This window comes from Megascapheus bottae, chromosome 7 (genome assembly GCF_031878675.1).
Source record: "Megascapheus bottae isolate mThoBot1 chromosome 7, mThoBot2.hap1, whole genome shotgun sequence".
In the NCBI taxonomy this organism is placed as follows: Eukaryota; Metazoa; Chordata; class Mammalia; order Rodentia; family Geomyidae; genus Megascapheus; species Megascapheus bottae.
This window is the reverse complement of record NC_143515.1, coordinates 1,188,678-1,206,691: the sequence shown is the minus strand read 5'-3', so window position 1 is coordinate 1,206,691 and position 18,014 is coordinate 1,188,678. Positions and strand designations below refer to the sequence as shown.

The 18,014-nt window shown below is 41.5% G+C and overlaps 1 protein-coding gene across 3 annotated transcripts in view; it reads left to right on the top strand.

Moving 5' to 3' along the window:
* Positions 1-18,014, top strand: part of Lims1 (LIM zinc finger domain containing 1) — a 122,618-nt gene that overhangs the window by 16,570 nt on the left and 88,034 nt on the right. Inside the window, exon 1 of one of the 3 annotated variants that reach the window (XM_090336279.1) lies at positions 32-240. The exons of the other annotated variants lie outside the window; for them this stretch is intronic. Coding sequence (XP_090192405.1) covers positions 209-240 — 32 coding nt within the window. The 5' untranslated portion in view covers positions 32-208. Of the gene's footprint in view, positions 1-31; positions 241-18,014 lie in introns of those variants that run through there. 3 annotated transcript variants of the gene reach the window in all.

The following is an 18,014-nucleotide window of genomic DNA, read 5'->3' as shown; positions in this document are numbered from 1 at the left end:
GCGCGCGCCCCCGAGCGGCCGGCGTCCCCCTTCGCCAGGCTCCGGCTGGCGGGCGGTGGAGGCGGCGGCGGCGGCGGCGGCCTCTCCTTCCTGTTCGAGACCCGCCCGCCGGCCCCACGGCCGTTCGCCACGGCCAGGGACGAGGTCGCGGGCCACGGCGGCAGCGGGAGTCCGGGTGCCCAGAGACGCGGCGTGGGACGGCGGAGAGATGCTGGGCGTGGCGGCCGGAATGACCCACAGGTTCGCGCCTCCCGCCACGTTGGCCGCCGCTGCCCGCGGGCCTGGCGAGCGGAGGGCCGGGGCGGGCCTCGCGCCGAGCTCCTGGCGGCCAGGCCCGGAGTCCCGCGGCCACCGCAGCTCGGGCGCGCGGGGCGGCCGCGCGGGGCCGAGCGGGGGAAGCGGCGCTCGGCGGGGCCCCGCGGCGGGGCGTCCGGGCGGGGAGCGGGGCGGGCGCCCCGGGCCGAGGCGGACCCCGCCTCCGCTCTGCGGAGCGCGCAGGCTCGGGCGCCCGGCCCGGCCCGTCGTGAGGTGTCGGCGGGTTGGACCGGCGCTCCGCCGAGGCCCGCCGCCGTCGAGCGGGTCGGGGGTCGGCTCGTGTGCACTCGGTTCGTCGTGTGACGTTTTGACCGATCTCGAGGACTTGGGCAGGCCCGAGGTTAGGAAGAGAGGGGGTACCCGAGCGTTCCCGGGTGGTCGTGGCCGCGCCTCGCTACTGCAGCGAGCTCTGGGAGCGGCCGCCTTCTCCAGGGTTACTCGGGGTGTGAAGTTGGAAGCGGGCGGTCAGCGTTAAAATTCCTCCTGCCCCGCGCGTTGAATGGACCTGCCAACCCGTTTAAAGCTCGTTGTTTGATGCTTTGGAAGACGTCTTCCCCCTCCTGGGGCGGACGGCAGGTACTAACTTACTTCATTCCTCTCACCCAACCACATCTGTTAACATTACTATCGACGTCACTGGGGTCGTTAGGTATTGGGAAGCTTTGACACTCAAGACTGACACAAGTTTTCCAGCATTGCAGTTTTCTGCGGAAAGCTGGAATTTTCTCCTTGGCAATAAAACATTACCAGCCATTTCCCCAAAGTGATAGGCTTAAGTTTAGTTCCAAGGAAATGCCTGCCAAATATGTCTTAATTCATCAGGGTTGTCTTTCAGTTCTTGCAATAAAAGTGGTCTGAGGAAAGCACCTCATTCATCTCATGGCTTAATCAAGCATCCACGTTCCCATTAGACTGCCATTTTGCTTTGTTATGCAAAGGTGCTTTATGTGTACCTTCCATAGGACTTTAGGTAGCTAGAAGGAAGTTCAGGAGTTGAATAACAATAATTGGTCCTGAGTATTAAGTTGATAAGAAATTAAAAATATATGGACAATAGGAGGAATAATGGATGCAATACAAAGAGTGTAATTCTCTCATGTTAAGATCGTCAACTCTCTCCCTGACCCAGTGCCCTTCCTTTGTCCTAATCCCTTCTCATCCTGAATTTCCCATTGGCAATCTCTTGTTTTTAATTTACTGTTTTAAGTTCATTGATTCTATTACGCAGCCATTACTACAGGAAATCTCCAGAACACAGGCCTGGGGGTGTGGCAGATGTGGGTGGTGCATGCCTGAAATCCTAGCTTCAACCAATGGAATGGCAGTTTGAGGCAAGACCCCATTTCAACCAATGAAACAGCCCTGGTGGTTACTCTGTAATCCCAGCTACTAGTAAGCGTAAAGAATAGCATTGTAGTTGGTAGTCAGCTCTAGGGAGAAAACTTGAGACCCTTTCCAAAAATTAACTCAAAGCAAAAGGGACAAATAGTAGAGTGCCTTGTAAGTGCATGGCCAAGAGTTCAAATCCTAGTATTGCCAAAAACAAAACAAAATCTAAAATGCTTTTTATTTTTGCAAAGCTCAAAACTCTGGTGGGGCGTGGTGGCTCATGCCTGTAATCCTAGCCACATCTCCCCATTCCTTCCCAGCTAATGACAACCACCATTGTACTCTGCCTCTATAATTTTGATTCTGTAACTTTTTAAAGTGTAATCACATGGTAGTTGTTGCATATATCATACTTTGTTGTTTTTTCCTTGAATAGTAATTCATGATATAAAACATTTTATTCACCCGAAGGACATTTGAGTGTTTCCAGTTCTTGCAAATTAAGAATAATGATTCTGTGACTGTTCATGGACAGGTTTTTTTCCCCATATATTTTATTGTAATTAATAGAAGGGTTGCATGATATTTGCCAGATAGATGGTGCATTAATTCCCATACATTGATACCCTTTCACATGTCTTGGTCCCCATTTCCCTCCCCCCCACCCCTACCCCTCAGCTTGTTTTCCCCCATTCCCTATCCAATGTCAAATAACCAAATACAAATATATCCGATATATCAGGTAACAAAGTGAAATACTGCAACAATATGAGATAACCAAGGGACAGCAAAAGAGATGAGAGATAACATAGTACCTTAAGAACAACAATCATTCATTATATGGCTTATGTTTCTATATCCTAGAGATCCTTTCATTCAGCGTCCTACTATATGGCCTTTTGTATCAAGGTTTTGCTCTGTTGCAAATCTCTGCTAGGAGAGCCCAAGATTTCTACTGATTATGACAAATGAGGGAAACCATTGAGCGTAAGTTCATGGACAGGTTTTTAATGTGAACTGTTTTCCTTTCTCTAGGATAAGTATTCAGGAGTGTGCAATTGCCAGGTTACAATTGGGTGTTTAGTGTTTTAAGAATTGATAAATTAGGGGCCAGGAGTGTGACCTAGTGGTGGAGTGCTTGCCCAGTATGCTCATCTTGTGTCAACCCAATGCAGAAAGCTACAGTAACTCCTTAGAGATAGCTTAGTGTTATTATGAAAATAGTGTTGATCCAACATAATCATTGAGAAGGTCTGGGAGAACACCCTTGAGAACCACTCTTTATACCTAATTCTAAATGGCAATAATGTGCATCATTGGGTTATTTAAAAAGAAATATTTAAAAGGCCTCTTTAAAAATATTTGCTATCTGTTGTAGTGTCTGCTTTCTTTGTACCCTTAAGGAATTTCATTAGGACTTAGTAACTAAGCCTTGAAGAATGAGCTTTTTAAAGCTTTTAAAGTTTTGCCCTAAACTTCTGTTTGACATTGCTCTGTGTGTGTGTGTGTGTGTGTGTGTGTGTGTGTGTGCGCGCGCGCGCGCGCACACATGCATACCAGTCATGGGGCTTGAACTCGGGCTGGCACTGTCCCTGAGCTTCTTTTTGCTTAAAGCTGGAATTCTACTACGTGAGCCACAGCACCACTTCTGTCTTCTTCCTGTTTATGTGGTGTTGAGGAATCAACCCCAGGGCTTCATGCATGCCAGGCAAGCATTCTGTTACTAAGCCACATTCTCAGCAGCATTGCTCTTAAAAAGAGAGAAACTGTCATGACAGGGTGTGTCCTCACAAAACTTCAACATTCTATTCTTGTTGGTGAGGTAAGGAAACAAATTCTGATTTCTAAGGAAAGCCAATGAAAATGTCTGTGCCAGCTGGGCCCAGTGGCTCACACCTGTAATCCTAGCTATTCAGGAGGCTGAGATCTGAGAATCAAGGTTCAAAGCCAGCCCAGGCACAAAAGGACCTGAGACTTTTTTTTTTTTTTTTTTTTTTGCCAGTCCTGGGCTTAAGCTCAGGGCCTGAGCACTGTCCTTGGATTTTTCTCAAGGCTAGAGCTCAGCACCACTTCTGGCTTTTTCTAAGTATGTAGTACCAAGGAATCGAACCCGGGACTTCATGCATGCTAGGTTAGCACTCTACCACTAGGCCAAACTTCCGGCCAATGCCCAGGCCCAGGGGTAGGGCAGTAGCCTTGAGCTGAAGAGCTTAGAGACAGTGCCCAGGCAAAGTTCAAGGCCCATGACCCACAAAAGAAAAATAAAAAGAAAATGCCTATGCCCAGCAGACTTAGAGAAAACTATCCATAAGGATTTTACTGTCTTATTTTTAGCACCACTCCTACCCTTTTTTCTTTGTAGAAACTCCTTTGCCTGTCTTCTGGGAAGTATGAATGTGTCAGAATCCCTCCCTGTGAGAAGTCCGTGCGAGAGAGTAGAGCTTGACTCTGCACATCTCTGTTTTTAGTAATATTGCATTTGTTTTACAGATGGCATTTAAATAAATCTCAGTATAGGTCATATATTTAGCTTATATTTGCACTTAAATGGAAGGGAAAATACTGCAGACTATTTGTCAGTTTTACTGATCTTGTGATTAAAGTATGGTTTGCCACGTGAGGGAATATTACTTGTATTACATGTTGAATTGTTGCCTTATTGTCTTCGTATGTTGAGATCTTGGCACAGATGCACTACTTGTTGCCATGTCCTGTGCCTCTGCAGTTTATCCTCCTCATCCTGATGTCATCTCTCCTTGTTTATTTGATTGCATCCGACATTTCTACACTGGACTGCACTGTGTGTGTTAGTCATGGGGATATTTTCCCTGCATCAGTTTTCTCCTTGGAGTACATTTTGGAGCTTGATAAATCTGCAGTGACATTTAGCAAAGACATGGACAGTGCAGATAAAGCAAGCTCTGAGTGGTGCCTTCTTGTGAAGGAGCTACTCACAGCTAGTTTGATAGGTTTCTTTCTGATAAATCAGTGAAGTGATAGGTGAACAGATTGTAAATTTATTTGTCATTGAGAAGTACAGTAATTATTTTGTTTTGGTTTATTTACTTTTTTTGAGATGAGGTCTTGGTTATATAGCCTAGGCTAGCCTCTACTAGCTAAGTAACCCAGGCTGGCCTTGGTTCCATTCGTCTGTCCTTTCAAATGCTGGAATTACAAGTCTAGCTAATATTATTTGAAAAGCAGGACACATTACTGCCACATATAAATCTCCCTTATTAATGATATCCTAGAAAGAGGGAGGATGGACCTCTGATAGGCAGTTATAGCCTCTGCCACAGCTACTGATTCTTCCTTCCCAATGTAGATTTGAGAGAAGGGTTGTTGTTGTTATTGTTTTAATGCATAGTCCAGATATATCTGATGTGGTTGAAGAGGCATGAGACACAGTTCCTGTTCGCAAAAATGCTTCTATGAAATGGTTCTTTTGTGTGGGTTGTCCATTCTCCTAAAGTACTTCTATGCTCATATTACTCATAATTTTCAGAATGGTAAGTTTCTTTACAGAACAGTGACCCACACCTATAAGTCTACTTATTCAGGAGACAGATCTGGAGGATTGCAGTTCAAGGCAAAAAGTTAGTAAGATCACATATCAACAAGCTGGGTATGATGGCACTTGTCTGAGATCCAAGATATGTGGAAGGTATAGATAAGATGGCTTATGGTCTGAAGCCAAATTCAGGCAAAAACTCAAGATTCTATCTGTAAAAAGCTGAAAGCCAAAAAAAAATAAAGAGAGAAAGAAAAATATGTAGCTGGATATATGGCTCAATGGTAGAACACTTGCCTTTTTAGCAAGCACAAGACACTGAGTTCAGATTCCATTTGCAACAAGACAAAACAAACGAGCAGCACACTGGTGGTTCACGCCTATAAATCCTAGATACTCAGGTGGCTGAGGTCTAAGGATTGCAATTTAAAGCAAGCCTGGGCAGGAAAGCACAGTTAGCATCAGAAAATCACAAGTGGTGTTCAAAGTGGTAGAGTGCTAGGCTTTGCGCAGAAGAATTCAGGGACAATGCCTAGGCCCTAAATTCAAGTCCCATGGCTGACAAAAACAACAACAACAAAAACAAAACAAATGTCTCATATCCTATCAAATAAGGTGGAACTCCTGAGCCTAGAATTTAAGACTGTTATTTCAGCCTAAGACATCTTTATAAAGCATTTGTGGATGTACTATTCCCTTCATTTGTATTTCTCTAACTCATTACCATCTTTTTTCTCTCAGTTCATGCTGTTTCCTTGACCTAGAAAACCATCGTTAGCTGGGCACTGGGTGGCTCATGGCTGTAATCCTAGCTCCTCAGGAGATTGAGATCTAAGGATGGTGGTTCCAAGCCAGCCCAGGCAGGAAACACTATGAGATGCTTATTTCCAATTAACTACCATAAAAGCCAGAAGTGGAGCTGTGGCTCAAGTGGCAGAGTATTAGTCTTTGAGCTCAGGTATAACACAAAAGCCCTGGTTTAAAGCTGCAGGATGGCACAAAAAACCATCAGTGTTTTCTTGGCAGCTGGACTAAAATTACCTCTTTTCCATGATGTAATAAATCCTCGGAAAATATGTTGAACACTCACCATGTCCTAGGAATTAAAGATTCCCTAGATCACTAATGTCCTGAAAAATGTTCACAGCTTGATTCCAGTCAAACCCAGGCAAAGTGCTGATACCACTGATACCAGTGCAAAAGGTGTTCAAGGTGGGAAACCTAAGCTTGCACCCTCTCAAGTCCCTAATATGACACCCAGTAACCTGCATGAAATGGTGTTAACAGAGGCCTTGTAGGAGCCAGGACTTTTTTTCATGCTGCTAGACAGTAATGACCACACCCCTCCATCGTCCCCAAGTTCTTGACGATGACAAAGGGAACCACAGTGCTCCTGCTCATTTGTGATGAGTTCATACCTTGGGAGTCAATCAAGGCAAAATGAAGATTATGGATTTCTCTCCAGCTAGCATTAATGAGGCCATTTGCTTATTGCAGAGGTATCAGAGAATGGTAGTTTAAACAGGAATTTCAGATATGATCCAGCGACATGACATAATTTTTTTTTTTTTTTTTTCCAGTCCTGGGCTTGAGCTCAGGGCCTGAGCACTGTCCTTGGACTTTCTCAAGGCTAGAGCTCTACCACTTGAGCCTCAGCACCACTTCTGGCTTTTTTCTATGTATGTGGTACCGAGGAATCGAACCCGGGTCTTCGTGCATGCTAGGCAAGCACTCAACCACTAGGCCGAACTCCCGGCCCCGACATAATTTTTTTTAAATGGAAATTATAGCTGATGTTTTATTGTAACAGAAAAAATACTAAATTTTCATACTAATTTTTACATGTTATGAAATAAAATTTTACATTCAGCAATACAAATAAAATTGACTTTAGAAAAGATAACAATCAGATCTAGAAGTGTAACTCAGCGGTAGAGTACTTTATGAGCATGTATAAAGCCCTAGACCAGCACTAGACCAGAAAAAAAAAAAAGGAAAAAAAATCGCAGTTGTTCAAACATAGAGATACTCTATTAATACTAACACTAACAGATAATAACCAATAGTATTATATGACATAAATTTTTAAAGTCCAGTTTCTATTAGAAAATCAGTAGCTAAAATAAACCCAGAAATTGAACATCATTTGTAAGATTAAGCCAAAAAAAGTGCTAGAGTATCCTGATATGGAAGCCATAGCACAAAAAAGAAAACCACTGAGAAATATCCATAAGGAATATAGGTACAAAATTCCTTGACAAAATACATGAAATACATCAATATGGAAAAAAATTATGGTGCACTGTAAAAAAGTGATGTTTATTCCAGGAATGCAATCCTGCTTCAGCATTTGAAAGCCATTTGTAATGTGCAATATTAACTGATGAAAGAAGAAAATTTAGTACAGTTGCATTTTAATCTGCAGAGAAAACATTTGATAAAATTCAGCACACAATTATGATTAATTAAAAAAAAAACTCAGTAAAATAAGAATAGAGCAAAGCAAGTGGTGACATTGTCCAAAAAGAAATGTACTCATTACCTGACTTATAAAACTGTAACTTCTCTGTACATCACCTTTATAATAGCAATAAAAAAGAAGAAGCCAGGGCCGGGAGTTTGGCCTAATGATAGAGTGCTTGCCTAGCATGCACGAAGACCCAGGTTCGATTCCTTGGTACCACATACTTAGAAAAAGCCAGAAGTGGTACTGAGGCTCAAGTGGTAGAGTTCTAGCCTTGAGAAAAATCCAAGGACAGTCTTAAAGCCCTGAGCTTAAGCCCAGGACTGGCAAAAAAAAAAGGAAAGAAAAGAAGCCAGGCGCCGGTGGCTCATTTCTGTAATCCTAGCTACTCAGGAGGCTGAGATCAGAGGATTGTGTTTCAAAGACAGCCCGGGCACTAAAGAACATGAGACTCTTATCTCCGATTAACCACTAGAAAACCTGAAGTGGCTCTTTGGCTCAAATGTTGGAGCGCTAGCCTTGAGCTGAAGAGCTCAGGGACAGTGTGTAGGCCGAGTTCAAGCCCCAAGACCAACCAAAAAAAAAAAAAAAAAAGAAAAAGAAAAGGAATAGTGTGTGATAGCAAATTAACATCCTATTCCTCCAAAGATTTCCTTGTCCTAATTCTTAGAATCTGTAATCACTCACTTACTTATTGCTGGTTGAAATGTAAATCATGCAGTCTTTCCAGAAAACAGTTGGCAGTCTCTTAAACTAACCATGCCATACTTCTGATCATTAATCCCCCAAAATGAAGATTTAGTTTACACAAAAATGTGTATGAATAATGCATGCTTCTTTCTTTGTGATTTTGTTTAGAAACAACCCAGATGTCTTTCAGCTGTTAAGTAAACAGTTTGATGAAAGGGTTGAACAACCATATCATTGGTTACTAAGCAATTTTTTTTTTTAAAGGAGTGACTTATCATTACTGAGACTACTTGAATGGGTCTTGCAGGCATTATACTAGAGGGGGGGAATTCATCTCACATCACACTGTATGTTCCATTTACGTAACATTTCTAAATGACAAAATTACAGACGTGGAAAAAGTATGAGTGGTTGTCAGAAGTTAGGAGAGAATGGAGTGGGCCTAGAATAGGAGTGGAGTAGAATATGGCCATAACTGCAAACGTGAGGGACCCTTGTGGTGGAATTCTCCTGTTATCTTCCTGTATGAATGTCCTGTGTGTTTGTTGTTGTGATGTACTATGGTTTTTCATCAGAGGTGATCTTTACAAGAAAATGAATAATGTGCTCCTGTAACGTTTCGTTTAATTGCATGTACCTCTAGACTCTAATGAAAACCATTTGTAAAATTATATTTGCCTGAAGTTTAGCAGCTTTCTTCCTGCCTGTACCATTGAAAATCACAAAGACTTAACTACAACCTGTGCATTTTCTGTGACAATGTGTATATCTAATTTTTACTGTATCTTTTCAAGGATATGATTTTACCCCATTTGTCTTTGTCCCCAGATCTGGGAACAATTCCTGGTGCATGTTAGGAGCTCAGTAAGTAAATGATTGAACTAGATAGAGTAAAAAAGAAAATATTTACTTTCACTTTAAGATTTGAAGATTTGGAAATTTAAAACATACTCATGGATGGGGTCGAGAGTTTAGCCTACTGGTAGAGTGCTTGCCTAGCATGCACGAAGACCGCATATGTAGAAAAAAGCCAGAAATGGTGCTGTGGCTCAAGTGGTAGAGCTCTAACCTGGAGAAAAGGCCAAGGACAGTGCTTAGGCCTTGAGTTCAAGGCCTATGACTGGCAAAAACAAAATCAAAACATAATCATGGTGAAAATTTAGCAGAGGGAAGAGTTGGAGCTTGATTGCTAGTGACTTCACTCACAGGATTTTTCATCTGGATTGCCTAACATCTGGGGCAAGTTATGACTTTACTGGCTCACCTTACAATAAAGAAAATGGAAACGAACCAGGTGTCTTTATTAGTCTTTGCTGATATTGTGCTCAGATTGTGTCCGCCTGTGACTCATGCTTGTAATCCTAATTACTCAGGAGGCTGAGATCTGAGGATCTCTGTTTGAAGCCAGAGAGGTAGGAAAAGTCTGTGAGAATTTTACCTCCAGTTAACTTGCAAAAAGCTGAAAATAGAGGTTTGTCTCAAGTGGTAGAGCACCAGCCTTGAGCTGGGACTGTGCCTAGGCTTTGAATTCAAGCCCTGGTAACCAGAGCACAAAAGTAGACTTCTGTATTATTCATTAAATCCCACAGTTTTTACAGAGAATCCTAGTTATTATCATCATCATCATCATCTTTTTTTTTTTTTTTTAGATGAGCCAGTTGAGAGTTAGAAAATATTTGTTAGTAAAAGTGGGAGAGCTGAGATTGTGGCCCAGATACTGGAATTTCTAACATCACACATTTCTTACGGTATTGAATTCCCTATAGGAAATAATATTAATTCAGTAGGGGAAGCAACCAGGTATTTTCCAGAATTTTTCCTCTGCAGCTATTAAAGTGAGAATGTGAGGAGAGCTAGGAGAGGAATGATTGCTCTTGGAGTAGTCAGGTGGTATTGAGATTCTGTGAAGAAAGAATCTCAGGGAGGGGGTGGGGGAGGGAAAAGGGGGAAAATGAAATAAAAATAAATAAAATATTTTTAAAATTTTCAGTGTGAGAATGTAAGAGCTATTCTGCTTACCTCCTGTCATTCATGGATACTTCTGCCCTGTAGCTCATCTTCTGGATTAAACAGGCTAACCACACTCCACTTTGTGCCTCTGGAATATGCACTCTGATTCCCAAGGATCTGCAGTTTGCTCTTTGAGTGTTTAGGGGATAGTCCTATAATTAGTGTTTCTTTCTCTGGAGAAGTGTGTCTTTCTTTTTTCTTTCTGGCCAGTCCTGGTGCTTGAATGCAGGGCCTGAGCACTGTCCCTGAGTTTCTTTTGCTCAAGGCTAGCGCTCTACCACTTGAGCCACAGTACCACTTCTGGCTTTTTCTGTTTATGTGGTACTGAGGAATCGAACCCAAGGCTTCATGTATACTAGGCAAGCACTCCCTACCACTAAGCCACGTTCTCAGTCCCAAGTACACCTTTCTGTTTCCTAGGGGGTCATGCTTATTTATCACCAGCCATTATTTTTTTTAAGTGGTTTACATAAAAAGCTTCCTTGTTTTTGGATGCCTCTTGATAGTCTGTCACCCCTGTCACTCCAAATCCATTCCTTTTCAGCTGAGAGGAGTTTGCTGGCTTGTAAAATCAGAGCCCCATGGTAGCCAGCTTGACACAATGTGATGATCTCAAGAGACCAGCAGGCACTACTAACTAGAAGTGAGTCCGTTCTTCAGGTGAGGAACATGGACTGTTGAGTACCTCTTTTTGGACAGAGAGGCCAGCAGCATTAGCATTTCCTGGAAACTTGATGGAAATGAAGAATCTTGGACCCTACCCTGAACCTGCTGAATCTGAATCATTTTAGTAAGACCCACATGTGATCTACATATGGAACGAAGTTTGGAAAGCACTGATGTATAGGTAGTTAACGGTATTTGCTGCTTGTCAGCATTGATTCTTAAGAACAAAATGCAGATTTGCTTATTTACTACCCTGTACTGTCAGACAGCCATGAGAGTTTTTCCTTTGCATTGGTCAGCATGATTTTCCCTTGACATTGCCCTGTTGATGTCTCAAGGATGGTGTATTACCTGTGTTGGTTTAGTCTTAGAAAAGACTTACTTTATTTTATTTTATTTTTTTTGGTTGTGGGGCTTGAATGCAGGGCCTAGAAGCTTCCGCTTGAGCCCCAGTGCCCCTTGAGGTTTTTGAGTGGTGAATTGGAGATAAAAGTCCATGGGGACATTTCTGCCAGGGCTGGCTTCGAACCTTAATCCTCAGATCTCAAGCGTCATAAGTAGTTAGGGTTACAGGTATGAGCCACCAGTGCCCAGCTTACACCTCCATTTCTGCAACTCCGTTTTGACTTTTTTTAAGCAGTTGATTTTATTTTCTATGTTACTAGTTCTGACGTATGTCTGTATAGAATAAAATGATACACTGTAGGTTTTATTAGGTTTCATCTTTCTCCATAAGTTAGATCATTTCTTTACTTTGATTTCTTCAACAGCAAAGTGAGGATTAATTACATTCCTACCTACTTTATTCTCTTCAAGGATTCAATGTGCAATCCTGGTAAAGGAGTTAGGGCAGTATAAGGCTAAGTAAAGCTTTTGTTTGCTTGGTGAGAGTTGATTTGATAAGAATGATGTGTAGAATATCATCCCTAAGGGGGAAGGCTTAAGGAATCCATCTGTGAGTATTATCCATATCAGCACTTCTCTTCTACTCTCCACATCCCTTTTAACATATATATTATTTACACACTCATTTATATAGATGAGGAAGTTGATTTTCAGAAGGAACATTGTGCAAAGCCACACATTAAATGGAAGAGGTGACACTTTCAAACTTGAGACTGTAAAACTCAAACCTTATTGAAAGTTTATTATGCTGCATAGTATTATAATTTAAAATTCCTTCTTCATAGAATTTACCCTCATAGAATTTGCTATTTTAATATTTTTATTGTTACTGTAGAAGTGATGTACAGATGGCTTATAAGTTCATAAATCAGGTAATGAGTACTCTTCTTTGTGATGGTGTCATCGTTTTTAAATGGATAATTTAGCACTGTTAAGTGTATTTGCATTGTTAAAAAGGCAAAACAGTTCTACAGAACTTTTTTGTTTTGCAGGACTGAAACTTTGTGCCCATTAAACTTAGTACCCATTTTCTCTCAACCCCTGGTAGCTACCATTCTGCCTTCTGTCTATAAATTTGACTGACTTAGATAGCTCACACTTTAATCCTCAAGTGTTTTTCCTTCTGTGACTGACTTCACTAAGCATTATGTCCTCAAGTTTATTGACGTTGTAGCATGTAACAAAATTTTCCTTTTAAGGCTACAGAATCTGTATTTTGCATTTTATACATTGGTCTGATAAACAGTTCGGTTGGTTCTTTGTTACTGAGTAGTATTATCTATCCATTGGTGTACAATTCTTTTTTAAGATTTTGCTTTAGATTCATTTCCTTTATTATTATTCAAGTAATAGTACAGAGGGTTTTAATTTAATATGTTCATTTATGTGTGCAATGCATCTTTACTAGTATTATCCCTTCTATCATTCTTCCCCGTCTCTATTCCATCCTCATCCATGCCATTTTTTAGTTCTACTTTCACGTATATATATTGAAATGTACAATTGTATAATACTGTATTAGCTTACCATTTCTCTAAACCTCTCCTTAGTCCTCATTCTTTTCAACCAAGACATGTTTTAGCTTCCTTGTATTCATTTGTTAAACCGGTAATTGTTCAAAGGGGTTATACCATGGAATCCCACTCCTGCATAAGTAAACTAAGGTGTAATGTACTGTAGTGTTGTATATATGCATATGATCCTGTATGTATTTTCATGTATATTTATAGTTTCGGTCACACTTCCATCTATGAGAAACATGTCTTTTTTGTTTCTTAGAGCCTTACTTACTCCATTAAGTCTGAATTCTTTCAGGTTCATCTCTTTCCCTGAAAACATTTCATTCTATCTCATAGCTGAATAAAATTTCATTATATATAAAAATGACATTTTCTTGATCCATTGTTTGGACATCTGCTGTTTCAATAACCGGAATCCTAATATACTGTACACTGCTATGTAAATTAGTGCAACCACTATGGAAACTATGGAAGTCAGTATAGAGATTCCTCAGGAAACAAAAACCTAAAACTAAAACTACCTTATGATCTTGCAACACCCCTCTTAGACCCCACTTGTTAGGCATACCACTTATCCAAAAGATTTCAAGTCAGAATAAGATAAATCCATATTCGTTGCAGCAGTATTTTTATTTTTATTTTTTTTGCCAGTGCTGGAACTTGAACTCAGGGCCTGATTGCTGTCCTTGAGCTTTTTCTAGACTAGTGCTCCACCACTTGAGCCACAGCACTACTTCTGGCCTTTTCTGTTTGTGGTACTGAGGAATTGAACCTGAGTCTTTGTGCATGCCAGGCAAGCACTCTACCACGAGGCCAAACTCTGGGCCCTGCAGCATTTTTAATAGGCGAGCAATGGTTACATCTTAATTGGTGATATGGTTTAGATATGAAGTGTTCTCCCAAAAGGCTTATTTTTTAAAGCTTGATTCCCAGTGAAGTGTTTAGAGGCGGGGCTTTGTAAAGGTGATTGGATTATGAGAATGCTGACCTAATCGATGGTTTAATCCATTGATGCATTCATAATTAATTGAATTTTGGTATGTGGTAGAAACTGTGAAATATTGGGCCTAATTGAAGGAAGAAGGTTACTAGGGGACATGCCTTCAAATAGTGTATCTTGTTCCCATCTTTTTCCCCTATCTTTTCTGGCTGCAGTGAGGTACACAACATTTCCTCTTGTCCATCCCTTCTGTATTGCCTTGTCACAGGCTCAGAAACAACAGAGCTAAAGTAAAGTTACTCTTTCTTTAAGTGTTTTCTTAGGTATTTTGCCAACATGGCAAAAAGTGACCAACAATTTGTTATGAGTAGATATCTCATTATGGTTTTTTGTTGTTGTTGCTGTTGTCTGTGTGTGTGTGTGTGCGTGCGCGTGTGTGCGCGCCCGTGTGTGCCAAAACTGAGGCTTGAACTCAAGACTTGGGCATTATCTCCTTTCTGCACAAGGTTGGCATTCTACCACTGGAACCACAGTTCCACCACTAGTAGATTTTTTATGTCAATTAGTAAGACTCTCAAGCACAGGGCTGGTTTTAATTTCTCTGATGATTAATGTGATTTATGTGCTTATTGGCCATTTGTATGTGATCTTTAACAAAATACCTATTCGGGTCTTTTGGCTATCCTTTTTTTGTGCCAGTACTGGGGTTTGAAATCAGGGCCTTGAACTCTCACTTGGCTTATTTACTCAAGGCTGGCCCTCTGCCATTGAGCCACTCCTTTACATTCAGCTTTTTGCTGTTTAATTAAGTGGATACTTGAATCTCAGACTTTTTTTTTTTTTTTTAAACTCGGCTGTGTTCAAACCTTGAGCTTCAGATGTCAACCTTTTGACAAGCTAAGATTATATACAAGCATGATCCATCAGTACCTGGCTTTGTGCCTTTTTTTTTTTTTTTCTCCAATCCTGGGGCTTGAACTCAGGGCCTGGGCACTATCCTTAGGCTTTCTCAAGGCTAGCACTCTACCACTTGAGCCACAGCACCACTTCTGGCTTTTTTTCTGTGTTTCTGGTACCAAGGAAGTTTCTTGTATGCTAGGCAAGCACTCTACCACTAGGCCACACTTCTGGCCCCTGTGCCTATTTTTAAGTTAGGCTATTTGATTTTTTGTTGTAGTTTCTAAGTAATAGGAATACCTTACATCTCGTGATTCTTAAACTTTTTTTTTTTTTTTTTTGCTAGGCCTGGGCACTGTCTTTAGACACTTTTTGTTCAAGACTGGTGCTCTGCCACTTGAGCCAGAGCACCACTTCCAGCTTTTTCTGTGTATTTGGTACCAAGGAATTGAATCCAGGGTTTTGTGCATGCTAGATGAGCACTCTACAACTTGGCTATACTCCTGACCCCAGATAGTTAACTTTTGTTGTCTATAATTAGATTTTTTCCCCTTCCTATAGTCTGCCTCAGATTGTGTCCTAGAATATATAAAAGGTGTGCCTTTAATATGGACCTGTTCTATGGAAATTAGTTGGATGAGGATTGGAAAGTGTGTTTCAGATCCTCAAACTTGACACCTTGTCCTCTCTTCCCAGGATCTTTGTTCTTGAAGTAATCCGATAAAAAAAAGTGTGTGTGTGTGTGTGTGTGTGTTGTCTTTGAGCTTTTTGCTCCAGAGCACTCTACCCCTGGAGGCATAGCTCTATTTCCAGCCTTTAGGTGGTTAACTATAAATAAGAGGCTCAGGGATTTTCCTGGCTGGGCTGGCTTCAAGTCACAATCCTTAGGTCTGAGATTGATGAGTAGCTAGGATTATACAGATTACTGATACTGGCTTGATGAAAATAATTTTAAGATGGCATATGACAGTAAGAAGGAAAAGAGTTTAGTTTTTAATTTTTTGAAAATATTTCTATTTTTATTATAAAAGCAATCACGGGGGTTATAATTACGTAAGTAAGTCAGGTAATGAGAACTTTTTTTTTTTCTGGACAGTGTCACCCCTTTCTTCACTGTCTCCCAGTTAACTTTATTAATTAACACATAAGCAAGAAGTGATGTTGGTGAAACGCACATCATGAGTCTGTTGTGGATGGGTGCTGGCGGCTCACACCTGTAATCCTAGCTACTCAGGAGGCTGAGATCTGAGGATCATGATTTAAAGCCAGCCTGGGCATGACAGTCCATGAGAATCTAATCTCCAATTAACCACCAGAAAACCAGAAGTGGTGCTGTGGCTCAGTGTGGGAGAGCAGTAGCCTTGACCTGAAGAACTCGGGGACAGTGCCAGGTCCAGAGTTCAAACTCCACTACCAACCACCACCACCACCACCCCTGGGGGGGGAGGATTTTGTGCTGGTGTTACATCACACTCTTCCTTTGGGACTTCCATTAGCTAGAGTGGGCTATAGGGGATTTGAACTTCAACTTTGTGACTGGGAATGTGGCTTAGTGGTAGAGTGCTTTCCTAGCATTCGTGAAGACCTGGTTCAATTCCTCAGTACCACATAAACAGAAAAAGCTGGAAGTGCTGCTGTGGCTCAGGTGGTAGAGTACTATCCTTGAGCAAAAGAAGTTCAGGCATAGTGCCCGGGGCCAGCATTCAAGCCCTAGGACTGGCAGACCAGAACAACAGACACATAGTGTTCCTTGTGCTTAGCCTCTGATACTAACCAAATCATTGTTCGGTTTTAAAATGTTGACTTATCTAAGAATGAGACAGTGAGTCTGAGTTTATTTAATTAAACAATATTTATAACATAAGTGCCTGTTCCTTGTAACTTTTTTTTTTCGGAGCAGTCATAGGGCTTTGAACTGAGGACCTAGGTGCTGTTCCTGAGCCTTTTAGCTCAAGGGTAGTGCTCTGCTACTTGGAGCCACAGCACACTTTCTGCTTTCTGTAAATTTTATTGGCACTATTAAATGTCAGAAAAATTTTAAGTTTTTCTTTCTTTCCTTTTTTTTTTTTTTTGAGTCATGGGGCTTGAACTCTGGGCCTGGGTCCTGTCCCTGAGCTCTTCAGCTCTAGGCTACTGCTCTACCCCTGGAGCCACAGCCCAACTTCCAGTTTTTCAAGTGATTAATTTGAGATAAGAGTCTCACAGTCTTTTGTGCCAGGGCGGGCTGGCTTTGAACCTAAGATCCTCAGATCTCAGCCTCCTCTGGGCCTGGGCACTGTCCCTGAGCTCTTCAGCTCAAGGCTACCGCCCTACTCCTTGAACCACAGCCCACTTCTGGTTTTCAAGGATCAGATTACAAGGGTGAGCTGCTGTGCCCGGCTTTAATTTTTTTCTTTTTGCCAGTATCAGAGTTTGAACTGAACTTAATTTTTTTGTTTGACAAAAAATAACTTTGAACTCAGTTTTGTAGTACAGTGACATTTCCAGATACCAGATCTCCTTAATTGTCCATTGTGATTGGTGTTGGCGCAAGAAACCTTTGTGGTGACAAACTGCAGAGGCCCTGAATTTCCACAGGCAGACAAGAGCTTGCATGTGCTGGGATGGCATTATTCAGAGTGCAGGGAGCAGCTTTCCAGAAGAAATGTGGTCAGCTCTGTAGCTCAGCAGCACTGAAAGGGCAAGACAGCACCCAGAAGGAAGAGAATCCATATGTACTACATAGTCTAGACTACAATGAAGGTAAAGGAGGAAGGCAGGCAGAAACCCATTTTTCTATCAAGTGTTAGCCCAAACTAACCAGAAAGTGGATTCTCTAGAAAAACTCTACTGGAGCTCTCTTTCGGGGCGTTGGAAGCTAGGTCCATAATTAGCCTAAACCTAGACCCCCCGGAGACAACTCCAGACAATTGAATCCGCTTCCCCACTAACCTTATTTTTACTTGTTCTGACTTCAAACCCCCAATAACCTCAGTTCTGAACTTGAGTTAAGTGAGTGTCGCTGGTGTTCTGTCCCTTACTACACCTCTTTACACTGACTGTGTGATTTTCCAGCGCTGTCCAAACTGTAGTGAGAATTTTTTAATTTTCTGTTGTTCATCTTTTTATAAATGGTAACTAAAGGAATTACTAGAAAAATGTAAACGTCACAAGAATACAAGACTCATTGTTTTCTTTATATTCAGCTCATAGAAAAATCTATCTAAATATGACAAGTTTCTGAATATGCAACAGAATGTAAGTATCGACAACAACTCCCATTTTATT